The sequence below is a fragment of the Colletes gigas genome, unplaced genomic scaffold (assembly GCF_013123115.1).
Source record: "Colletes gigas isolate AHSC1104 unplaced genomic scaffold, ASM1312311v1 Colletes_gigas_Sc00008, whole genome shotgun sequence".
Lineage (NCBI taxonomy): Eukaryota > Metazoa > Arthropoda > Insecta > Hymenoptera > Colletidae > Colletes > Colletes gigas.
Genome location: NW_025106637.1, coordinates 5,856,838 through 5,882,576, shown reverse-complemented (window position 1 = coordinate 5,882,576; position 25,739 = coordinate 5,856,838). Strand labels below are relative to the sequence as shown.

Here is a 25,739-nt window from a genome sequence, read left to right as displayed (position 1 = left end):
TTCGATTAATCGGCTCTTTCGCGGTATAACGAAGACGTATCGAAAAGAACATAGCAAAAAAGAAATTAGAAAATAATATACGTAACATCTCCGACGTAGTAGAATTAAAAATTTAAGACTACGAAGCGACGTCCAAAGATAGATCGATTCTATAACGCAAAGTTTCTTATCGCGTGTTTCTCGTTACTTACAAATTACATATATCTATGTATATATGTACTTCTTTGATGTCTTGGCGAATAATAACGTTCGTTGATTTACGAAACTACCTTATTATTGCTCAACAAAGAAACAATGTTTAATTAAATACGAAACGACGAACAATTTTTATATTTTATAAAAATAGTAAGGTATCTATTAAATAATAAGATCTTATTACGGTAAGAGCAGATAACGATTAATGTCATTTCCGTAGCATTAAAATAAACGACAGGCAGAAAAGGAGCGACAAGAGAGCAATTAACAACCAAAGAATAATTTATTTCGAACGTTCGTGTAAATAAAAGTTTAATTAAGAAGTCGCTGTATCAACAAGTAACATGTTTTCGCGTCGTTGTAAATCATGATCTACCATCTCATAACAACTTCTATATACGTGTGTACGTGTATATGTTATATTACAACGTCTACCGCGTTCTGATCCATCGTAAAGACCATTCGATCGCAAATTAGGCAAACGTTCGAACACGAAAACGACTTCCGCGAAGCACACAATGCGTGACCAAATATGCCTATACGTATAAGTAAGTTAGTCGAACGAATCGTAGGATCGTTCGTAGGATCGTGCTACGGATCGAGGTTGGTACGCATAAGAAGAGGCCGAAAAGTTTCTTTGTCTAGGTTTAGTTGTCTTCTTTTCTCTTTGTTATCCATTCGATTAAACCCCGTCGCTTTTATCGTGAACCGGCAAGAGAGCAATGAAAAGAACGAAAGGCATCGTATTGGCGAGGAAAAAACAAAACGCAATCATTGTCCTCGATAATGTCCAGGCAGGCTGATCGATAAACGCGGAGCGTCGGTTACCCTACATGCGAAAAAAACGACAAAAGTAGCAAAGAAATTATCGATAATGTTGAGATTGTTTGTCATAGTATATACGTTATCATATACATATAGTATCGCGATATATAGTATATGAAAGATCGGAGTGGAGAATTACGTGGCCGGGGACGATATGGGGGTACGTTGATGGTGAAGTTGGTCCGAGCGAAGCAAACCGCCATTCGATAGAGACTTATTCACCCGATCCATAGATCCAAGCGTAACCAAGACAGAAGCCGAACGATCGCGCACAACTTTTTCTACTCTATTCTATTCGCAGTTTTTTATTTCTTCGAACGTTAAAAATCACCTTAACGATAATAAAAAATCAGACGCATTTTCGTACGTTCCCATCAACGAATATCACGCTGCACCCGGGAATCTCGTCGCGGTCCGCGTCCCGTGCCAATTTACCCTTGTTCTTCGTCGTCCAAGCGTCCAGTACAATTATCAATCGAGACGCACGTACGCGTATGAAGAATAAACATTTAGGGAGATAAAGTAATTGAAATTATAGCGTTTATTTAGCCCGGGATTACCGCGTACGCAACGTTATTCCTCTCGCGAGTCTGAAGAATTAAAAGTACTGTTAATGGACGCACGAACCGGGCATCACGATGGTTTCCCATAACGTTTCATGCGCGCAATGCGTTTTTTCCCGATCAAGATTATACGCAATGTCTTTAAACAGACAGTCAAAGTGTTTTCAATGATTCTCGAGTATAGGATATCGTAAGATAGTCTTAAGTACGAATCTCTTTCTCACTTACACTCACACTCACACGCACACGCACACTCGCTCGCATACACATCGCGAATCCACTGAAAATATTAAACCCCGTAGATACCAAAGATAAAGAAAGTTCGATGTTAGTCGTTAGAAAGCTCGTAACATAATTCAACCGTCTGATCGCAGTTACGGATTAAATGCTAAACTCGAGTTATTACGAACGAGTATGCAAACAAACACTAGTGGCCGGCAAATGTTTTAAGGAGAATGCGTTTGTTACCTCTCTTCATGTTCGAACGATCTATTATCACCAATCATGGAATTTCATTTTTTTTTACTCCTTTCAACGACTGCATTTACGCTCGTATGATTCGTTTCTCTTCGCGTGTTTCCGTGTTTCTGAACAACACGATGGAACGACGTTCCATAGGGTTCGTACCTTACGCGTATACTCGTCCGTGTTTAAGAGAACACGAGTTTTTCGTACGATTATCGTTTAAGCTACACAGACGTAAGAGCGCTACGATAAGTTAAGATTTAACTAAACTACTTATGAATTTACTGTCAACCTGTAATATGTATTATATGTTTTTTTGTAAGATCTAACAGTAATAAACAAACCATCGACAAAATATTAATCCTTCGTCGTTTCCCTCGAAGAACGAATTACTTGATAAATAAATAGCTTGTTCGATCTAAACAATTGTACTCGAGCAACACGCGTTTTCTTCCTCCCTTTGAGTCGCTCGTCAAACTCTCCGGTGCATAATCGAATCGACACACAAATTGACTCTCATCGATTCGAGTTCCAGAACCAATCGATTACGCGTCATCCGTCGACATTGAACGCCTATTCGCGCCGTGAGTTTCGTTTCGTTCGTCTTCGAGAGAACACTATCGCGATCCTAGTTGCAATTCAAACCTGCGATATTCAACGAATCATTGATTTTCTTACGATGAAGAGCTTGTCGCGTACGCACGGTTAGCTCGGCGTATTTAACTCGAAAGTTTGTCGATACAACGGCATAAATTACCACGAAATGGTTCAGTTGCATCGAGGCTTTTCTAAAGACACGGTAAGCTCGTCGGAAAATGTGCTCCGGTAAGTAGCTCGTAAATATAACAAATATCTCCGCCCAGCGATCGCCAGGACGTGCATTCACGAATTTATGGATCCATAGCGACGATGATCGGTCGAACGGCTGTTTCCTGGTTAATCGAGCAAAAAACAAGCAACTTTTCGAGCAAACGATATCAAATAGATACCGATTAAAACATTTTTCCGTCCTCGAAGCGTACTTTTGGTCACGAGGCTACCTCGTTGTTCTCTAGCCTCCGTTCGCGATCGTTTACAGGCTCTTGTTGACCTCTCAGTCGCGTTATTATCTTCTAGTCCGACTCCCGTCGCGGACGTCATTAGCGTTTGAACACAATAAATCCTCATTCCTCGGCGGTCTACTTTCAATTAGTCTCGCTAATTGCCGACGACCGCGTGGTTTCGTGTTTCAAGTTGACAGATTCGCGGGATCTTCGTGGCCAAGGAGCGGCTACTTCTGAACGCGGGACGAGGACGCCGGATCGCGAGCCAGCGAATTATGTAAAACCGCCAATTGTTGCTAATTCGCGGAGTTTACATAAAAGCGTTCGAGGATACCATAGAAACTCACAGTGCTGGAACGTATGTCGAGTGCAGTGAAACGTGTTTTGGGTCCCCTAAACGCTCGACTGTTTCGATCGACCATAATCGATCAAGTAACAAAACGGTGTTTACCTTCGAACGAGCCAAGTAAGAACAGTGGCGGGAATAAGTCTCGATCGATATTTAGATATTTAGTAAAATGGTTTCATAAATTACAGAGAGCTCAAAAGCTTTCTTCGAATAAATATGACCGTGGTAGATCGAATAACCTACTACGGCAGTAGCTTGCTTTCCCTTTGGATGTTCTTCTCGTCTTCGCGAGGCTCGAGTTACGAACGAAAGAGAGCAAGAAGCGAACGAAAATCAATTTACACGATTCAATATTGCTTCGAACCGATATTTTCTTGGCCGCGAGGAAAAATTGAACGAGTTCTTTATATCGGGGATTCGCGCGACCAGTCACGAGCTCGTTTAAATTATTACATTTACCGTTTCCATATTTCCTTTTTCCCTAGCTTGACTTACGTACATATAAATCGCTGATAAGAAATTTTTCTTACACCAATGATTCTATTAAAAAGTTCTAATCTTTCCTCCGAGGAACCATCGACGGAGTACATATACATACACACTTTGTTTAGCTATTTCGCGTACCTATGACAATCGACTTGCGGTTCCATTTTGTTATTCCGTATGAAGTCGCGCAAACAACGTCGACCGGTTAACTTGGTCTTATTTTTAATGTATCTGAGAGATTTAAGCGGCCGTCGCGTGACTGGAGCTCATCGAAGAAAAATCGTCTTGATCGATACGGCCATAGCAATCGTACCTTAATCGCCAGACAATACGACCAATCATTGACATCGTGTTCGTTAGTCATGCAATAGCGATAGGAATTTCTATAATTTTTCAAAACTGCTGGACCGTTAAGAAGAAGCACGAATTACAGTCTCCTTTCTTATCTACAATTTTAGCATTACGTAATTTTTTAAATTAAATTAATTATCGTTACCATCTATGTATTTTTTTTTCGTCAACGATCATCGATACAGCCCTTGTCAATATTAATATTAAATTCATTATTAAGATACTTAAAGATACTTAAGTACCTTTGTTTAAGAACCAACACATCCCGTGAGTGAAACAATATCGAAAAACAATAGAAACAAACTAAACGTGGCACGGTGAGTGTTCCTATTTCTGTGCGCGGTTGTGCGAAGGAGAAACGAGTTCTTTCGATCGAGAAAATAGTAAGGGTGTCCGAATCAAAATGGGAAAGGTATTGTCTCATCGCGTTGCGAATGTTTAATATCCTCGCTCGAATTCTCGTTGCATGTTCATAATGTGCATGCCAGGAGTTTACTCTCGTCTTTTGCCGAATTTTATACCAATATTAAATTCGACACCTAATTAGAACTATGCATAGATTTCGAACATATGCGCTGCAAAGGTAAAACGATCGTTTGTTCGTTTTCCAATACGATCACGGGCGAGTAATGTTATTGTGTCATATTAATTTCATACTTGTCGAGTACACGTTTTTGGTTGAAAAACGCTTCGAATTGTCGGCATAATATCACGGTCGAAAAGTGACGCGACGAGGAAACTTTAACGTTATGCAATCTCATTAAACTGATTTACCCCTCTATCGTATCTGCTTCCCGTACGCAATTTACCCTACAAATATTATCTTTACAAACGTTTAACGGATTACCAAGTTTTCATTAAAGCAATCGATCTTTGATCGCGTTTAAACCTCAAACTGACCGGCGGAATGGTTGCTAGCATCCTGCACCAAACATTTTAAAACGGAGATAGTAAGCTTAGCTGATAATTATTAAACATTTCTGCATGTAAGCCTAACGTGAACATGGACTTTATTTAGCAATTTACCACAGTTCTTGCAATCGTGGCAAACAATTTTTCTCAATGTTACTAACTGCGAAAACTGAACCCTGTTTCTTAATGTAATTTCATCTTCTATTTTTCTACGAATAGGAAATGTTCTCAGTGACGAGTGGAAAACAGCAAGTGTACATGCTGTTCTTCGTCCAGATCGTCCTAATTGTGATAATGGGAGCGTTGGTGACGTACGGCCCGGAGGCGAATGCTAACTTGCTAAAAAATCACGCAGGTCGGTACGGATTCAGTCACTTTTCATACAGAAAACATAAAGACTTTCTTGCACGTTTATGCTCGAACGAATCGTTAGGAACGAAAGGACAGGAGAAGGGCCGGTGTCCCGCGACAGATTTCCACAATTCGTATAATTTTCCGAGCTTCGTGCACGGTATAACGGGGTAATTAAACTTTCAGGTAACCACGAGGACTGGTCGGACGTCAAGAAACCAGGGGACGACGACTCGTTGAAAATTTATCCGAGTGAGTAAATTGAATTACTTAATTCCGTATTTATATTCGGCCCAGCGGAAACGAGTTCTCCAAAGTCCACCGTAAGACAAAAAGATACCGAGCATAAAAAACAAAAAACTGGACGATAAGGGCAGGTAGTACGCCAGGTGGTGCAGGCGATTCCAAAGTCGGCAAAGAAATTTCAAATTGTTATCCTCGCTGCGTAGTCCCTGCGCGTATTTTCCAAGTTTACCTTGAAAGACGCAACCGGTTGTCTAGTCTTACACGGCGGGGCTGAAAGAAAGGCTGGGAAAAGTAGGGAAACTAGCCCTGGAAGATAACGAGAGGCTCGTACGTAGTACATATTCCAAGAAACTCGCGTATGTATGCATAACGATGCAAAAGGAGGACGCGACGTCGTGTTGGTCGAAGGGGCTTAACTTTGCAGCGGAGTCAAATAAAGTAGGTGTACATATATGTACGTACGTACGTATATTAACGTCGTGGCCCCATACACCAGAAACCTCTTTGCGAAATATGGCCGGCATTGTGTTACGCGAAATCGTATTGCGTTCGCGTTGCTCTGCTTATACGCTCCCGGCCATAATTACCTTCGCTGTTGCGAGATTGCCTGTTTTCCGTGCTTGGTAATTGGCTCGATTGGCCTGTCGATATTTTTACGCGGACAGGGATTTTTCAAAATCCTTCTTTCCTCTCCTTGGGCGCCTCTTAGAACGGGGATGACAAAATTCTAACATAAAATCTTCTAATAATGATCAAACTGCACGAGATCAAACTGTTCGATTCGTCGTCGAATTTGCTGCTTTTCCCGTATAAAAGTCACGGTAGGGACAGCACTGCCTCGAGTGATAAATAGATTACACGAACGCGCCTCGAATAATTTCAAATCGAGCACCGATTTCCCGGTGGAAAGGTTGTTCGTTTTCTTCTTTTTTCTCGAACAAGATAGAGTCTTGGTTACATTTTTGCGAACAATTTAAAATAAAAATTGTTGGAGAGGGTGAGATGAAAACGTACGTGCACGGCAGTGGGACTAACGGATCGAAGAAAGGCTTTTCCATTTATGATATGCAGTTTTGACCTAAATTCTTGAGTTTCGACGTGACCTCTCGATCATCGGTTATTTGGATATAAATTACACCGGTGACAGCGGTATTGCAATATCCAACGTAAATAAATAGATCATCCGCCGAGACGGCTCTTCGTTCCCGATTCTGACCTACTTTCCCTCGAAAACTACGTAAGAATATTAATATTACGATACTATAAATGAATTAATGTTATCGTTAAGATGGAAAGTTCTAATATTAATAGTCACTTTACGGACGAAGATGCAGAGAAGCAATTCTAAATTTCGTGAGAACTATTTCTCCGTTTGAAACTGCCCTGTACAGCGAAATTGGTTGGTTACATAGAAATGTCTCCCGCGTAAGTCTCTGGTTATCTTCGAATCCGTCGCGGGCAGCTAGCCTCTCCAGCCAGACCGCGTAATTGCAGCGATCAATTAACACGCGATTAACAGCACTCGACGAGCGAACGAGCAAACAAGTTGCGCGCACATTAACTGCACGCGAGCCATGCATGTGCCTACAAACAGGTCTTTCTGTTCTTTTCTCTCCACTCTTCCGGGGCCCCACTAAAACATCTTAGTGTATCAAGATGTCCACGTGATGATCTGGATGGGATTCGGTTTCCTGATGACGTTCCTGAGGCGGTACGGACAGAGCGCCATAGGACTAACGTTCCTGGTCGGAGCGCTCCTCGTTCAGGTTGCCATGATTTGCGAGGGGGTGACGAACCTAACGGACAACAAGGCTTACTTATCTCTGGAAAGGTTAGCGAAAATCTCTTCGATGCACGAGTAACCGATCAATCGTATTAGCGTCTCAATGTTGGCATTGTCGCCTACGATACATGGAAATACGTATGTGTGTTCGGTTCCCGCGAATGTTACGAATACTGATATCTCCAGTTTCTAGCTAGATGCAGGTTAATAACGCGTTCGTGCGTTAATACCTTAACGATGGCCATTTTCAGCCTTCTGAGCGCCGACATTGCAGTGGCCACCCCGTTAATATCAATGGGCGCGCTACTCGGTAAGACGACCTACATACAACTCCTATTCATGGGAATCCTCGAGCTGATCGTCTTCACTGTGAATAAATACGTAGGGGAACATATACTCATGGTGAGTTTAATCCTTTAGCTATCTATCGACCGGTGACAACGTATTTCTCAATTTTCGCCGAACGATCGATCCAGCAAGGATGTTAATAACAAAAATTTCTCGCTTTTGCGATATTAGGCCGTCGACGCGGGTGACAGCATGTTCGTTCACGCGTTTGGGGCATACTTTGGACTGGCCGTTAGCTTCGTCCTCGGGATGAAGGATAAACCGAAGGAACATCGCCTCGAGGGGCCCTCCTACAACTCGGACATATTCGCCATGATCGGTCTGTTTGCCCAATCGTTTGATTAAACATATAAATATAGATAATAGAGGCTATAAATTCAAGCGATCCAGAGTTTCTTTTGGCCAAGAGAAATTGTTTGTTCGCGATAGGCACGGTGTTTCTATGGCTGTTCTGGCCATCTTTTAACAGCGCCGCCCTCGAAGGGGACGATCAACAGAGAGCCATCATAAACACTCTGCTGTCGATTTCTGCCAGCTGCGTGATCGGTTTCGCGACCTCGGCGTTGGTCTCCAAGGACGGCAAATTCAACATGGTGCACGTGCAGAATTCGACGCTGGCCGGTGGTGTAGCCATCGGCACTGCTGCAGGTAGATACCGACCATTAATTAGCTCCTGGCCCATAATAGGCTCCTAACGAAGCTGATCGAACCACATTTTCCGAATGAACGCAGCCATGATGTGCGAGCCAGTGGGTGCCTCGATCGTCGGTGCTATCGCCGGTTTCATCAGCGTGCTTGGATACAAATATCTCACGGTAACCGATTCATTTTTCCTATCCTATCTAGTTGCTGATCAAAATCTACGCTAATTACACAGGTGTCGAGTGTTCTTGTCCGGTTTCTTTCAGCCCCTGATACAAAAATGCCTCCGCATCCACGACACGTGCGGTGTACACAACCTCCACGGAATACCTGGTGTGTTGGGTGGGATTTTCGGCGCGCTCATGGCTGGACTAGCTACGGAATCCTCTTACGATTGCCTTTACAAAGTACGTATGCACCATTCGACTTCCTCCTCCGTTAGAAGAATTAATCAGCTGGCTGTCCGGATAATTGTTAACAGATTCGTCTTTAGGCTGAGAAACTTTAAAAAATATCGATAGGTACCTAAGGTTTCCACATCGTTCGTACATGCTACTAATATTTTCGTTTATCTTTTATTAGATTTTCCCTGCTCGAGCGCCAAGCTCTGAAGTGAAGCTGGCCAAGATGAGGGTCAATGATTGCACGTTGCCTGGGCTGGACAGAACAGCAGGACAACAGGCGTCCTATCAATTATTAGCACTCGTGATCACTCTGGGAATTGCCATTGTTTCGGGATTAATAACAGGTAGTTGTCATTTTTTTATAAATTCTTCCGACAATGTGCAGCTTCTAAGTAACGAAGGTACGGACAAAACTTTTTCTTCCTCATCGAGTTGAAAGTCAATTTATTTTCTCAAGGATGACTCAATCTCGATTGTAGCAATAACGAAAATAAATAAATTCTTTCGTAGGTTTAATAATGCGCGCATCGATTTGCGGCTCGATTCTCGAGAAACACAAGTTCGACGACGAAGCCCATTGGGAATTAGAAGAAGAAGAATCTTCGCAGGAAATTGAAATTAAAAGAGGAAACAACTCTAGTGATCAGCTGCCGATGGGTCCAGTTTGAAATAAATCTTTTTGTTACCTGCTGCGGCACATCTTTAGACAAACGTTTAATGCTGAAATTATAAATTCCCCTCAAATCTCTCACCACCGTTAACGCATTTTTTCCACCGTAACGATAACACGAACCTGAACAAATCAAAGAAAAAAATTAATATTCTTTTTTTAAACCAAAGTTCATAAAGTTAACATATACCGACTGATCAAACGTTCCATCATCGATTATCGACCGAACAAACTTTACGTGGATAGGAAAACGTACATACAACGGACATGTAGTATATTCGTAATGTTTCCAATTACATTATTTATATTTTTTAGAAAACTTTCTATAAACGTATACAATAAATAATTTTTAACACAAACAGATTTAATACAGTATACGAACGTTTCTGGAAATTGTACGGCATCGTGTACCGGATCGTTTCGCCAACGTAATTAAAAACAACGTCGGTCTCCTTTCTATTCTCGAATATATCGAAATATATCGAAACCATTGTCTCTCGACGCGATCTTATCGTATATATTATCATTTCGAAATTGTTCTATATTTATCGTGATCATAGTAATAACAATTCCTTTCTTCAGTTTATCAATAACAATCCATGAAATCGTAATCTTTTATACAATAAATTTAATATCGTTTTATTAATCGATCAACAATTATTTCATCAGAGCGTGTACTACAGCTTTCGCGTTTAACGACTTCAAGTCTGTGTAAGTTTGTCCTGTACCAACAAAAACAATAGGTTGTCCGGTAATGTATGTCATAGAAATCGCTGCCCCTACCTGAAAAAGTATTAACGATCAATTTTATACCGTATATCGAGAAACTAACCTATAACTGCTAACGCTAATTTAACCTAAAACTCCATTGTTCGAAACAAACTTAGAACAACGTCACAAAGAATACGCAGAGAAAATAGAAACTTTATAAAGCAAATAAAAGACATTTATCGTAAATTCCCTAACTTACTAAAATACACTATATTTTGGTTACCTTATCATCGATTGTATCAAATTTAGTCAGGACGATGCCATCAATGATATGAGGATTTCTAGATTGGCTATAATCGGCTAATGCCTGATTGAATTTCACTAATTGATCGACAGCTTCGTTTCCAACTAAAGCCTCACCGACGAAAAGTACTAAATCTGGCTCGTTCACTTTGATTAGCTTAGCCAATGCTCTCATCAATGGTTCGTTATCTTGCATTCTACCAGCAGTGTCCACTAAGACCACATCGATTTTTGAATCCTTTGCATATCGTATCGCTTCCATAGCTATGCCGGCGGCATCTTTCCCATAACCCTTTTCGTATAATTGAACCATAGACTGATTTCCGTGCTTCTCTGCCGGATGTAGGGCATTCAAGTGACGCATATGCGTCCTCAGTTGCTCGACTGCACCGGCTCTGAAGTAAAACAAATCGTTTATTTAAATGCGCATGGACATTTAGAAACTGACGGCAATAAAGTAGCTCAAACCACCTAAATGTATCGCACGCAGCGATAAGAACACGGAAGTTGTTTTCGATCAGCCAGAAACAGATTTTCGCCAAGTTGGTCGATTTCCCTACTCCGTTTACGCCGCAAAATGTCATCACGTACGGTCTGTTGTTCTTCTTGGCTTCCATTGCGTCTCGTAAAATGTCCACTCGTCTTTTCGGTGAAAGTATTTGTACCAATGCCTCCGTCAACGTTGCCTTCACAGTATTCGTCACGCTGTCGAACGTACCGAGTACCTTCCCTTCGAGTTTTACGCCGACAGAATCACACAATTTCTGAGAAATATCAGCAGCCACGTTTTTCGAAATTAAATGATCCTTCAGCTTTTCTAAAACCGGAGCCATGTCTTCGTGTTTCAAGCACTTATTGCCAACCAAACTCTTGAACATTGAAAACATGCTATTCGTTTTTTTTTTTACTTGCGGTTTGGAAGTTTCGATTTCCTCGTCAGACTCATCCTCGGATTCAGTTTCAACTTCCAAGTCACGTATACTGCCTTTCATCTGGCCTACTAACTGAACAAAACGTTAAATAGTTTTCGATAGTACACGCGTCTTTTAATATACGACTGAGCGATTCAAACTTATTAATTTACTGTTTTATCAGCTGCCACGTAATCGCCGCTTTCCTCTGGCTTATCTTTAGTGCGTTCTAGAGTAGCGAGGTCTTTGATGGTCCCACCTAATTCCCAAACGCGAGGCTTTTTCCCCGCCTTTTCAGGCTTAGGACTTTTCCTACGAAATTACACCTACTTTACCATTAAATCTAAAATACACTTTTTTTCGCTCCCTAACTCAATAAACTTACTGTTTATCGACTTTCTTTTTTTGACTGTTTAATTTTTGTGCCAATTTCATACGATTTGCAATTAACATTTCTTCGTCTATTTCTTCGTTGCGATTATTCGATAGATCCTGCTTTGGGATCTCTTGAATTTTCGCTAAAGAACGAAATAAAGAATAATAATCATAAACGCGACAATTAATTTTTATTATCAACCAATCGATTAATTAACTAACGGAAACGCTAAGTATTCAAAAATTAAAATAAAAAATCCAATTTTATTCTCTCTTGTAGATGCAATTACTGTTAATATCGTTAGCACGCGGTAGAAAGACGCGACTCATGCTTATAATGTATTGTGCATGAAATTCAATATCACTTACATTGATCATCTTTACTAGTATTAATTCCTTTCTTCCTTTTACCTAGAAGCCAAGAATAAAATCCCCATTTCCTGTTAGTGATAACCATATTGGAATAGACAAACTACCTAAATTAAAATTCCTTGTGATTCTATATTGTGTCCTAGACAAACACTTTCCAACCAGAAATTTACAAAACAATCTAAACACTTTTTTATTAGACCAGAGAAAAGGTACTTGAAGTTTCAATAATTCTATCATAACTAAAACTTTATACATACCCTGTTTTTTATTATCTTTGTCATCCTTTCGTTCGATCATACTAGCAACAGTCTTTTTTGATTTTTGACTTTCATCAAATGTACGCATTTGCTTAGGTAATTTAGCCTGAGTTCGTGCCCATTGTTCAGCCATAGCAAGTACATTCTCATAATTATTTTTAAAATTGAAATTACAAAACCACTGGGACCTCTCCAATTCATTTTTAAATCTATCTCTGAATTCCAGATGGATATCATTTAAAAACTTATCTATGTAAGATAACTGCAGTATTTTCTGGTAGGCGACAACAAACACTAGCTCGAATTCATTGTCAAGTTTGTACTGTAAACGTAAGGAATCATACTCGAAGGTGTGATTCCCTGTTCGTTCCTGCAAATGGAAATTTTAAACATGTGAATAGGTTATCGGACACAAACGTTTTTTTCTCGTTTCTTGTACAAATTACATTATTTTGGACATGGATTGTATCTTTAATAACATTTCATACGGACGAACACAAATTAAAAAAAATAATAAACTTTAACTGAGGCGCGCACTTACTTGCAATATGACACTTCGTATCAATGCATTAACGCTAGGAGCAAATATTTGCGAAGTACTTTGGAAACACCAAAGCACAATTCCACCTTTACTAAATATAGTAAATAAATCGAGCATAATTACACGATTTCTTAATAATAAAAAATTGTTTATTATTCAATGTTGAGATCTAACCTACTAGTGACCGTGCACTTTGATTTTTGTACACGTCAGATACTGCATGAACCATAGAATAAAAACTACAAGAGAGTGATATCAGACGGAGCCCTCGGTGCAAGGGAAATGCTCAAGCTACATATGTGGAACGAGTAGTAGAAATGGCGGGAAACTTATACGTTGTACACCTCCTTTAGTATTTTGTGGCCCGGATAACTTTCTGGTAGTTAGAATCCCCTTTTATAGATGGCATCGCGTATTTTCGGAAAAGTTCATTATTATGAATTTATAATAGTTAAGAAATTAATGGGAAAGGTAAAGGAGCAAGGTTCGAGAGCGAAAAGGAAAGGCATACAATTCGTCTTCTTTCTCGGCTCCCTCAAGACGATCCGAAGTGCATTCGCGCTCATTTCGGACAGTTTCGGGGAATCGAGAAAGAGGGCGAGTATCAGTTTGTGTTTGTCGACTTTGTAGAATCACTCTGTACTTACACGTAATTTGAAAACGACGACGATGTCGTAGTGTATGCCGAAACTACCTGATTAGAGATGTTTATTTCAATGCGAGGCAGCGTGAACCTTCATTACCCGCGCGGACACCGACCAAACAAGATGTACGGAACGACCGCTACCATTCTTGTCTTATGCTTCCTAAGCTTGTGTGTATCGCCGATATGTCGAGCCGTGGAGATCACCGACTGCGGTAAGTTTAGACTTTGTTCTACATAAAAAGGCTATAATATAAGAATAAATATATACAGCAGAACCGTCGATTATTCAAACAGTTGATTATTGCTGCATGATAACTTTGTAACTATGCCGGACTAGGATTGACCGAGCTCGTTGAAAATTCGTTGCTAACGAATCAAACATGCGACTCGTACAAATTTTGTTGACATAGCTGCTAAGTTAGCATTCAGTTATTGGGCTTTGCATGGATATATTATTAACGAATAATCTGAAATAACAATAAAACATTGTCAATGCATGCTTCGACCGTGTAGTTATTTGCTCGGCTCGGACCTTAAATGGACCTTTACAGTTTCTAAGTCTTCTTTGCTTATTTCTTACGCTTCATCGACTGTTTAGTTATTAGTCACGATAATTACATCATGGTGATCTATATTTTGTCGTACATGTTGTTTCCCTTTAAGCAGTCCACTTTGTTTTTTACCTAATTCGTTTCTGTTAAGGCTGTCGTTGGAGTCATATTTTTTTTTCTTAACGGTTATTCTGTATTCGTATAATACACTATTTACATTTTGAAAGCTATATTCGACAAATGTAAGCAATTCTACTAACCTCTAACATATGTATACATATTGTGCCTACAATACAAGCGTCCCAATCGTATGTTTCAAAAGTATTTGATGTAAACACGTAGTTAAGGAGTGTACTGTTGCAATCGAAATGGAATCGAGGCAAGGGAATCTCGTATAATACTTAGAATTCTACGATTACCAATTATTAGACCAAACAAAGCAGAAATGAATATGTTTTGGAAAAACGAAGTATTACGAAAATTAAATGAAACGAAATTGTATATATAAGAATTATTAATTTGTCCGTATAATTGAATTATTAAATGTCAATTTTTTAATTGAGCAATATATTTCATGTCAGATACGAATGCATCATCACATCGTTCAAATAATACGCAGCTGATAAATGTGCATGTGCTTCCAATCGCAATTGATAATCAGACCATGCTATACGTATATGAAATCATGCGACGTTTTAAACAATTTCAGAATTTATTTGTGCAGGTCTCAAATTAATATGTACAAATTTTGCGATTCGACGGTTGATCGTGTTTGCATTTTTGTGTTTTCAGAAATATAATTTTTTATTATTCATACATTTCGATTTAAAAAGACGAATTTGAAGTTTTTTGCGTTTCGTTTATTATTTATTATGCAGTAAATTTGTTTTCATTATTCACCGAGTTGCGGTTAATTCTTTAAGCTGAAAAGCATATTTGGTATCAATTTTCTTTTAATTCTCGCGGCAAGTATCTAATCTAATAAATGATACCTAATTATCGACCGAACGGAGTGTAATTGGTGTAATGCTATGTGGTTGCAATGATAATAGAGGCAATACTTGTCTCCGGAAAAATATTACGAGTCATGAAATTTGCTACTGGTTTATTCTTACGTCAGTGTGAAAACCCTTTTACGTAAAAGATACAAACGAGAGTTGTTTTTTTAAAGGAGTTTGTTCACTTCGCACTTTAATAATTACGACTCGGTCGAAATGTTAAACAAATATTGCACCAACATTTTCGTTTCGAAATTTTATCACGAGAAACAAGCGACGATCGTTTGTAGACGAAACGCGCCAACGGCAACTATTTCGAAAACTGAGGTCGAGCGGCGATTATTTAAGTTTTTTTTTTTTGTCAAAGAAATGCAAAATGTTTCCCCAATCTGTGTTTTTTTTCAATGTTAAAATAAAGTAAATGTTTACCATATTGATAAAATACTTAGTAAACAGTATTTGTTTGACTGTTTACAAGTATCTGGTTAAATCAATGGTTCAGCAACTATCAGGTACTATTAAAATTATCCCTGAATGTTGTGACTGAATGTCAAACATTTTATAAGCTTCTTTTTTTTATATAGGCTCAAAGGTTGGCAAGTTTACATCTGTAAGTTTGTCAGGTTGTGATATGACCCAATCTGTATGTGATTTGGTAAGGAATACAAATGCATCAATCAACATAGATTTTACAGTTGGTTAGTATGCTTCTGTTGAATAATTTTTGAATCTATATACAGAGTAATTAGAACAGTTATGGTGTTTTTTTTTACAGATAAAGAAATGAAAGATGTTTATGCAATGGTACGTGGTATTATAATGGAGGTGCCTATGCCTTTTCCATTACCAAATGCAGATGCCTGCAAAGATCCAGATTCGGGAATCACGTGTCCTTTAACTAAGACTGGAGAAGTATATCATTATAAAAATACATTACCAGTTCTATTAGCTTATCCTAAGGTATTTTAATTTATATACTATACGATATTATTATGATTTTTAATGGTATATTTATAATTTTTATTATTATTATGTTGTAGTTATCGGTTATTATAAAATGGGAACTCAGAGATGAAAATAATGAAGACATAGTCTGTTTGCTGATCCCAGCAAAAATTAAATGAATGGTATCGATTCAGTTCGTGATATTATTTCTAAGGAAGTGTGTATTTTACGAAAATGGTACGAAATAAATACAAAATATTTACAATTGTAAAATATTGTTCATTACGTTTCTTAAGTTACTTTAATGTACTGCGTGTACAAATATTTTGTTTAGTCTTGGAAAAGTTAATGTATTGGCAAAAATAAATATAGGACATTACACTGTGGCAATAAATAATGAAGACCTTAAAAATATTATCTATATTTCTTTAGCAAATATGTAACAAGTTATAAATAACTTAGAAGCTGAATAAATAAAAAATAGAATTATTATTTTTTTATCACGTATGTTTAAAAATTTTTTTACAGTTTATTGGTTATTATAAGTGTATACTGTGGTCTAAAATTTAGACAGAGCTTTCAAAGCTATAATATCTTGTTTACCTAGATAATGAATTTCTTTAGCTAATACATATAAGAACATATTGCAATTAATTTTCAATTCTTATATATCATATTAGCAATTAAATTTGATTTCACAATATACCTATGTTTAGGTATTTTTCAAAACATGACGTATAGCATGCTACTTCCCGTCAAGTCTATCGCTATTTTAACTTAATCTAGAATAAGTCTTTTTGATACTTTTAATATTTTCACATATAACATCAACTGTCCATCTCGTTGCATCTATCTTCTACCCGTTCGGTATCCATTTGATGAATCGTTCTTTTAGTTCGTTGTTTCATTGAACTTTGTTGCCCATTTTTTAACGTTTTTTGTGCTTGATATATCGGTTCGTATTCTTTCAATTGTGCCATGAAACCTTCATTAGGATTTATACAAAATCTTCTTTGTTGTACCATTGCATACGCGCGTCTGAAAAATATTTAACATTTCAGTATATAGTTTTTATAGAAAATATAACATATTACTCTAAATTAAAAATTTACATTTGTGATAATCCATAGGTCTCCATAACATATGCTAACACTAATGCAGCAGATCTTGATATACCAGCATTGCCATGTACTAAGACTTGACCACCAGAATTTAAACCATCGTCGATGAATGCTTTAACTTTTTGAAAGTGTTGAATAATGTTCTCTGTTGTTGTATCAGCAATATTCAAAACAAGATACCTACAATTGGACATTTTAATATAGATTACACCGAAGATGCATAACTGGATCTAGAGAAAACGATAATCGTGCAATATCTGTTAGATAAGTATCGTTTTATCCAGGTTGTACTAGTAACTTGTATATATATATTTTGTACTTGAATTTGTCTGGAAAGTTAGGTTTTATAAAATTTGCTTCTATATTCTGTCTAACACACACTATATGAGTTATGCCATGTTCTAATAAAGATTGTAGTTTTGACCGACTAGCTGCACTGTATGGACCGAGGTATAATCCAGGTACCACCTCCTAATATAAGGTAATTATTAATTTAAACAATATTTTTTATATACACACACATAGACATTTATAAATTAATTTCATATCAACATACTTATAACAGTTCATTGTTTCAGCAAATGTATATTTGATTTACCTGCATGTGTCTTCTCATTGTGTAAGTCCATTCTTTTGGCTCATCCATGGTGATAGGTATTCTTTGATAATCGTCGGATCCATTTTCGCTAGTGGTTTCCTAAAAAATGTTTTTATTCTAGCCCTTTGGATTTGAAAAAACGATAGATACGAATGTCGAAATATTGCTAACTGGGAATAGGATAATTCAAGGAACAAATAAAAAGGAAACAAGTCGGTTTAAACAATATTTTTTTCGAGGTCTTGAAAACATTGACACATTTCACTGTAAACAATTAACAGTACAAAAAGATATAACATACGACAGTGTTTGAATCGTATATTTTCTAGGTACCTGTATGCAAAACGAAAATATAAAAGTTAAAACGCATACAAGAGTCCCTAAAAAATATCAGATAAATATCGCAATGACAAATACAATATAACCTAATACGTTGAGGATATAACGTTTACAACACTATAGGACGAATATTGGAATCCGCGTACCTCATCTTGGTGAGTTTCATTACTGTCTAGAGACAGCATACCACTAATTTCTTACACTTGAACGTACGTAATTGTCGAATTTATACGATAAAAAATAGGAAACAACGATATTCTTTTTTACCGCGATCGTGATATTGTTTTTCAATGCATCGACTATTTGCAATATAGCTAGCTATCATAGTGCATTCCGTTGTTCGAAATATGGCGACATCTTAAATGCACAATAACCATTGAGTATGAACTTACTTAGATTCGTGATTCGTATTTTGTGCTGTACTTCATGGAAACCCGCAATATGTAACAAATTAAGAGGAGATTCTCATGTAACAGTTACAATAAATATATGAAACATAAATACTTTATTCATATAGCGAGGTTATCAGCGAGCTAAAATGGCGAACCCTGCATGGATGCAACCCGTCGTGCATGCTTGTTGCACGATGGCAGTCGGTTGCATATCTTCTGGGGCTCGTTTCCGAGTGTAGGCTTTATCGACCGTACTTCAATCGAAATTGCTAGCAACAATAACAATCGATCAATTATCTCGATATTGCACGTAACAATCAAAGAATTAAACCTCGTAGTAAATTGAATCACATCGATTCCGGCATCGATTCCATATTGGATCTAAATTGATTTTCTAGCCATTGACTTTCTATCGAAACTAGCATCGACGTCTCAAATAATGAAACATTGTCTCGTTTATAAAAATTGTAATGTTATTCGAAGACATTTTCAATCATTTTTATCTTATTATACCGTCCGATGGCTGTTTAGAATTTAAGGGGCCATTCTACCTTGTAGGCATGAAAAATACGTGTTTCTTTGTGATTTTTTTTTGCGGGTTATTAAAGAGCGATTAATTCCGGATTTTGTAGATACATTTATTATATATTTAGCTATATTTACGAATTTTTGCAACGCATAATATCTATTGATTACGCTGTTTTTGTTGATCATCAAACAACAGTTTTTACGAACGGCACCCGACTGCGTACGTGATATCTTGCGAACAAGTTATTCGAAATCCTAAAACCAACGATATTCTTAATATAGATGAGTGTGGTTATAGCATGAACTAGGATCTTTTCAAAAAAACAAAAAATGGCAAAATGGCAGCTATTTTACGAAAAAATACTGAATATTTTCATATATTTGGTTGCTTTTTTGTTAATAAAAGAAAAAGTATTGCATATATCGCAATTATCCTAGTTCATGCTATAGGGAGACCAGTTCTGAAGATACTGTATAAATTTGATGATATCTTGAATAGTTTTTTAGTTATCACGCACGCAGTGCCGAAAAATGTAGTTTCGAGAAAAACAGCTGTAAAGTTTCACGCCCAGTTGTTATACCTGCGCGCGGTACATTTCAGCAGGCTATAACTTCGTTAGTTTTTCAAATTTCAATTCAATATTTGGTAGACATATTTTCGAGACTACATACTAAAGGAAAATGCAAAAAAAAATATCGATTTTTTTAATCCTACAAGGTAGAAAGGCCCCTTAAGAGTTCGCTTCGATGGTATTGATTCGGTGTCGTTCCCATCACTGGGCACAATGTGCTACTATGGAGAAACGGCGTACGCTTTCGGGAACGAACGCCAAGTCGAGCAACGCAATTTAGTTACGAACTGTTTAATCTATGATTTTACGAGGCACCGATTCCTCAGGTTGCGGTAACCGACAGCGCGTATTTTCTTCCGGGACGTAATACACTTTTCCATATCTATCGCTACGCTTTCGCGATGAAAGTCCATGCATGGGCGCTGCATCGGCCAAGCAATTCAACGCCCCGTAACGCTAAACAGATTTCGTGGCCGTGCTTCCGTAGAAAATGAGAATTTTACGCGAGCTATTACGTTAATCTTGATCGGCATCGCGTGCAGATCTTCACCTTTCTCGGCCCGACTTATCATTATTTCGTAACGCGCCGCTACGAAAGTATGATACAGGATTAACAAACGCTCGGGTCTCCGTACCCCGACGCGTTTCGATCGACCGCGTTGAGTCATGTTCCTCTGCTCAATGGCGTTTTAGGTTTGCAAATTAAATTTTAATGAAACAAATATGGAAAAATAAGGAGCCATTTTTTCGACCATATCACGCAAGTAAACGTAACGCTGACGTACCCCGGAGAGGAACGACGAGCATCCGCGGAATGGGACTACTCGTAAGAAGACCGAGGTCAAGTTGATCTTGCGAATTCATACTCATCCCCACGGCTGGTTATTAACTAAAGGTAGCCGTCGATCGATCGAAGATGGAGGGACGATTGCTGTGGAGGAACTGGTCTGGCATTATTTCATCTCGTTGTACCAGAGCCCCGGGCAATGACTTTGAGAGTGACAAACTTGGAATCGACGCTTCTCGTCGGATGACGCAGCTGATCGACAGGCATTCCTATCCGACGCTCGATCATTCTACACCAGGCACGTTAAACTTGGCTTTTCTCGGTGACCGGTGCTTACTTTGGCACGGGTCACAGACGTGCAATTATTCTGCCACTGTCAAAACTATTACAACACGTTAAACGCCGTGTTGGTCTCCGAGGATCGACAATACCACTTGGAGAATAATACTGTACAATTCGTACGAGAAGTGGATGAGCCAAAATCAGAAGAATATCTGGAATTAGCAAAGCTAAGAATTCGTGGAAATTACGAAAGGCGACCTTTAAACCAATTGCAATGTCCGTGACTTGCAATGTTCCACACACGACAGGCGAACAATTAAAAGGATCGAACACACTAATTTCAACCGGACGTTCGCCAAGATTTGTTATTCCGGATGCGTGTCACATAACAAGGGGGAAATAATGTGTAATTTTTGACAGCAATTATTTTCGTTATTTGTCTTTTAGCAATAAGTCGTACGATTTCTTTTTTAACCCATGCGTGTTAAAAGCTTCGATCGTAATTATAAAATGGGCGATTTTTGGTTCCCTGCGTAAGGGTTAAAGCTACAGCGTTTCAGACCGTGGCTGAAAGAGTAATAGCGATTGGAAATCTTTGCCAGATAATAAAACAAAAAAAACTGCCGCGTTCGATCTGGCGTCGTGTTGCAGCAAACAACGGGGGCTGTTCTGCTTTCTTCCGCGAGCAGGGCTCCCGCCGCCGCCGCCGGGATTCGTATAATTAAATAATTAAGCAGCGAGCAGCCGAAGGCGTAGCCCCACTGCATGGAAGTTTACTTTCTAAGCTCGTTGACGTGCTGTGTGCTCGCAGATATGGGAATCCGTGTTGCCCCCGGGGGCATCGGCACCAAGATTGTTGCAATCGCCATCCTTGGGACACGAATCTAGAGCACATGGCTCCGTCGGTGGACATAGAGAACGCGACCAATCGCCGCCTCAAACGAGCTTAAGGGGTCTTTTTGTACCGTGGACGTTCAAAAAAGAATTAATTCTCCCTTCTACGCGTTTCTAGTACTTTTAGGCATCAAGAACGCGTCCTCTAATCCTTGGATTAAAATTCGATTTATGGGAAACGAAAGGTGCTAATTAAATGCCCAGCAAGCCTCAGTCCCAGCTCTGCGGAGTAGGTACAGAGTAGGTAGTTCGTATGCGCTTGAACGGATCAGGAAAGTAGGGGAAGGGATCACAATTAGCTGCTGGTTCACCACCCCTACCGTAGAGAGCCCAACAAGTTGGTTACTTCCCTTTCTTAGTCTCTGTGGTCATCTTCACCCCTCTTCATCGGAAGGAACTATAATCAAACACGATCATTCGTACGATGTTCAGCCATTTTGCGTCTGTCTTTCAGGATTATCGGTTATTAGATATTGTCGGTTCACCCGGTACGTGGTCCCCAAGGCACCGTACGGTGCCAGCGGCCAGGAATGCCGAGGAATTAGGAATCGTATTTTGCTATTCCTCGAATTGCGTTCTGTTGCAAGTGGCTCGGTAACGATGCTATTTTTTATGTCTCTTGTACGTCGGTTTCGTAAATGTTCCTTCGTTGCGTCGATACCGGCTGTTCATCGTTACCGTTCTCGTAAAAATTCGGGCCCCGGAATTCGTGTAATCGACACCGTTATTAAAGTCGTAAATTTTATTGACGCGACCGGAGGAGCCGAGCTACAACGTTCGTTTCTCGCCGGGAATTCTGCTCCCCCTATTTTTTAATTGCACTGTTCGGCGGCTAAGTTTAATTACGTTATTATTACGAAACGGTCGAATCGTGCTCAGACCTGCTGGTACGAAATATGGAATATGTCTCTTAGAGTCAGGCTTTTTCCCCCAAGTTCGTGTTCGGAGGTCGTTTCGTCGTAATCGTTCCGCTGTCTTGCGATATCTCGTTTTGCGGTGGACCCGCGAAGAAAGAACCGATGGATAGCCGCGTAGAAAAAGCAAGTACGGTTAAGTCTGTTTGATTGTCAGGTCACACGGTACGTTAGCCCGTGGGCAATGTCCAGTTCGTGAACGTCAAGAAACGCGATCACTCGAGGTACAAGAAATCACATTCTGCCATTCGTCGCTATCGGGAACGATCGAGGTTCACGAGGACAAATTCAGCTGTCCGCCAGGCAGAAAAATGCACTGGAATGTATTGGAAACGGTGGTTCGCCTTAACTTTTAACTCCCTGATCCGTTCGAGTACTTTTAACGACACGCGTGTACTGCTCCACGACGATTTATGGCATAATAATCTTTCCATGAAACAAATTGACAACGCCGTAGTACCATTATCTCGACGAAGTAGATCGAAAATGCCAGTCCTATCGGTACGCGACATTTTCTCCGCTCCGTTACGTTTACAAAAGGTTTAATCGACCTGTAATTGTATCGTAATCGTGCAATTACGCAATAACAAGAGAGTTATCGCGTGCTCAAACGATTTACGATTACGATAGCACCGCAATTAGACGGCAATTACCGTGTAACTGCAGCGTGATTACACGTAATTGTATCGCGGGCAGATGTAATTAGATTACACTTTGCCCAACTCTGGTCGCGACTAGGAAATTTTGTCGGTTCCTCGGTAATCTCCCCGATATCGCGGAAATCTCTTAAAATTAATGGACCGAATAGTTTTGTTATTATTCGCGTAGGTGGTTTCCACAACTATTTCTCAGAGATCGGAACAGATTATCGCCCATGCGAAGGTGTTAACAATTTTAATTAGTTTCGCTCCAGGGGTTCTAAATTAGAATTTTTCTGCTGCGACCGGTTTTACGTCGGCATAATCGAGTCTCCGATCGCTCGAAGCGTATTTTTTTAATATTCATATTCCATTCCAAGAAAAGCATCCAGTTAAGTGACCGTGGTAGAGTCGTAGTTTATAATTATGCGGCTACTGAATTCAGCAATGCATGCTTGTACGACATGGAAAGGAGAAAACGTAGTAATTGCTACTATGTTTTCTTAATTAACGTCGATGAAGGTACAAAAAGCATCGAAGGTTTAAATGTAAGAGAAAAAGAATGAATTCTTTTTGGAAGGTTTACAGTAGAATACCCTCCGAATAGAGATTAATTCCGACACGGAGCGTGTATAGCAATTTCCTTTTTGCAAAATCTGATCTGAATGACTGAGATCTAGCCTTTCGATTAGCTTCTCTAATTCCTCCGATCCGTATAATCTAAAACGGTCAGCGAAAGAGCGATTCTATCTGGACAAACGGATTGCCCAATTCGTTGTACGCGGAGCTTCCTCGTGCACCGTCGATCACGACGCATAGATCATTCTTCGCGATCGGACCGCCATTGTATGGGAAACTCGCGATGCATGCAGAAATTGCTGCTCGCTCGCCGGCCCGTGAACCTATGCTGAAACTAGCGTTATAATCAGCCATGTCAAATGCATTTTCGATTTACTCGGTGGCCAATTTACATTGTGTACAATTATTTTTCAGAAAGCAAAAGAAATAACTGGAAACATGTTTGACGAGACAGTGGACGCGTTTCCAGAGTCTCGTCGTCGACTAATTTTGCAGGATGGAAACGATCGCGATCGGTTGGTATTTGCGACGACTTAAGGATCCCAGAAGATCGTATCTGAATAAGGAAAGCTCTAATGAAACGTAACTACGACGGGGCAATCGCGTTACGTTGCTACAGCTAATTAGCAAGCGATTGAACTCGATTCAAATCGAATCGCGCCGACGGTTAATTCATTTTCCACGCTGCTTTGTCCGTGCCGTGTGCCGTTCGTGGACGGTAATTATTTGTACCAAAGCGCAATTATATCTTGATTTTCCAGCGTCCGATTGAAAATATAGGTTCGGAATAAATGTTGTAGGAAGAGAGACCGATAGGCTATCGCGTTGCGAAATGATCACCGTTGTTGCAAAGTTCTCAGGCATGGACGACCACGGAACCGTGGCCGAACATTTCATATTTAATCCAAGCTGAACCGAATCGTTAAACTTTCCAGGTTTTGCAAGCGCTTCCCCGAGCGCGTTTAGATCCTTGCGGGGTTGTCTTCCCGTCTCTCCGCGGGCACACGTCCAGAAACAAAGAGCACCAACAGTTGCGCAAAATTCGAGCGGTAACTGGCAAAACCGAACGTGGTCTCGTATAATCGCTATTTATCACTTTCACGGACTAAGGAAACACGAAAGACGCAACGAGTTTGGACATCGGGCCTCCTACGTGCATTTTTCGAATCGTATCCATCCAGAAAATGTAAAACGAAGTCGAAGTCTAATTTCGAAGTACGCGTGGATCGTTTTTTGCACGGTGGATGCGTGCATTAGAGAGAAACCTGCAAAAACTATCCAGAAACTTCATACTTATTAAAACGCAAATTTCGTAGTAAATTTGACTAATATGTAAACTGCACGTTTGTTAATCGAACGATTCAGCCGTTTCGTTGTAGGTTCTGCTCTGTTTAACGTTGAAATTGAAGAGTGGATGGAATAATTGAATTTGAACAATACTTAATTCTTACATAGATCAAAGTTGAATGTCTCGCTTTGCACGATCAATTTTACCCCACAAACGCGATTTGATTGGCGTGTTAAAATCGGTCATCTTTTTAGAAGAATTTGCCTATGCGTCAAAGCATTTTCCGCTCGCGTAGCGAAGATTGGCCAACTGGTTGGCACACTCCCATGTAAAGGGCGGCCAGTTTTCTCGAAAAGGCGATCGTGCAGGCCAAAGGTAGCGAGAAATGTCGCTTTAGAGAATCCGTGCCAAGGTGGAAACTTCGCGAATAGTTGCAACCTTCATGCTTGAAGCTGAAGAGTACGTAGGTGAATGTCTGTCCGCTCTTCAAGGGAGATATTTATCGGCGAAACAAAAGTTTTCGCAATTTTTCCAAACAGCAAGAAGTTTGCGTGTGAATCCGTA

At 39.5% G+C, this 25,739-nt stretch overlaps 4 protein-coding genes across 8 annotated transcripts; 2 read left to right on the top strand and 2 right to left on the bottom strand.

Annotated features, from left to right (window-relative positions):
• Window positions 1-2,661: 2,661 nt before the first annotated feature.
• LOC122396742 (ammonium transporter Rh type A) lies at window positions 2,662-9,631 on the top strand. 2 transcript variants are annotated; one of them, XM_043395390.1, is made up of 12 exons: window positions 3,445-3,557; window positions 4,531-4,689; window positions 5,409-5,544; window positions 5,727-5,792; window positions 7,434-7,617; window positions 7,821-7,971; window positions 8,089-8,236; window positions 8,347-8,565; window positions 8,650-8,732; window positions 8,826-8,966; window positions 9,142-9,307; window positions 9,474-9,631. In XM_043395390.1, the coding sequence occupies exons 2-12, from the start codon at window positions 4,681-4,683 to the stop codon at window positions 9,629-9,631; spliced, it is 1,461 nt and encodes a 486-aa protein (XP_043251325.1). In that variant the 5' UTR covers window positions 3,445-3,557; window positions 4,531-4,680. The 2 variants fall into 2 exon arrangements, with proteins under 2 accessions (XP_043251324.1, XP_043251325.1); XM_043395389.1 differs by lacking the exons at window positions 3,445-3,557; window positions 4,531-4,689 and adding an exon at window positions 2,662-2,847.
• A 605-nt stretch (window positions 9,632-10,236) lies between these two features.
• On the top strand, window positions 10,237-16,639 carry LOC122396744 (NPC intracellular cholesterol transporter 2 homolog a-like). Of its 2 annotated transcripts, none has more exons than XM_043395392.1 (5): window positions 10,237-10,344; window positions 13,808-13,961; window positions 15,883-15,996; window positions 16,074-16,258; window positions 16,339-16,639. In XM_043395392.1, the coding sequence occupies exons 2-5, from the start codon at window positions 13,808-13,810 to the stop codon at window positions 16,420-16,422; spliced, it is 537 nt and encodes a 178-aa protein (XP_043251327.1). In that variant the 5' UTR covers window positions 10,237-10,344; the 3' UTR covers window positions 16,423-16,639. The 2 variants fall into 2 exon arrangements, with proteins under 2 accessions (XP_043251327.1, XP_043251326.1); XM_043395391.1 differs by lacking the exon at window positions 10,237-10,344 and adding an exon at window positions 13,468-13,574.
• LOC122396741 (signal recognition particle receptor subunit alpha homolog) lies at window positions 10,277-13,301 on the bottom strand. Of its 3 annotated transcripts, none has more exons than XM_043395388.1 (8): window positions 13,104-13,301; window positions 12,559-12,932; window positions 12,410-12,423; window positions 11,944-12,064; window positions 11,732-11,870; window positions 11,119-11,651; window positions 10,628-11,042; window positions 10,277-10,416 (listed from the first exon to the last, which is right to left on the bottom strand). In XM_043395388.1, exons 1-8 carry the CDS (start codon window positions 13,218-13,220, stop codon window positions 10,291-10,293), a joined length of 1,839 nt encoding a protein of 612 aa, XP_043251323.1. In that variant the 5' UTR covers window positions 13,221-13,301; the 3' UTR covers window positions 10,277-10,290. The 3 variants fall into 3 exon arrangements, with proteins under 3 accessions (XP_043251323.1, XP_043251321.1, XP_043251322.1); XM_043395386.1 differs by lacking the exon at window positions 12,410-12,423 and adding an exon at window positions 12,303-12,344 and having other exon boundaries at window positions 11,944-12,076; window positions 12,563-12,932; XM_043395387.1 differs by lacking the exon at window positions 12,410-12,423 and having other exon boundaries at window positions 11,944-12,076; window positions 12,563-12,932.
• A 151-nt stretch (window positions 16,640-16,790) lies between the features above and the next one.
• LOC122396771 (serine/threonine/tyrosine-interacting protein-like) lies at window positions 16,791-18,608 on the bottom strand. The gene is made up of 5 exons (XM_043395428.1): window positions 18,448-18,608; window positions 17,963-18,061; window positions 17,684-17,835; window positions 17,356-17,544; window positions 16,791-17,281 (listed from the first exon to the last, which is right to left on the bottom strand). Exons 1-5 carry the CDS (start codon window positions 18,484-18,486, stop codon window positions 17,071-17,073), a joined length of 690 nt encoding a protein of 229 aa, XP_043251363.1. The 5' UTR covers window positions 18,487-18,608; the 3' UTR covers window positions 16,791-17,070.
• Window positions 18,609-25,739: the final 7,131 nt, after the last annotated feature.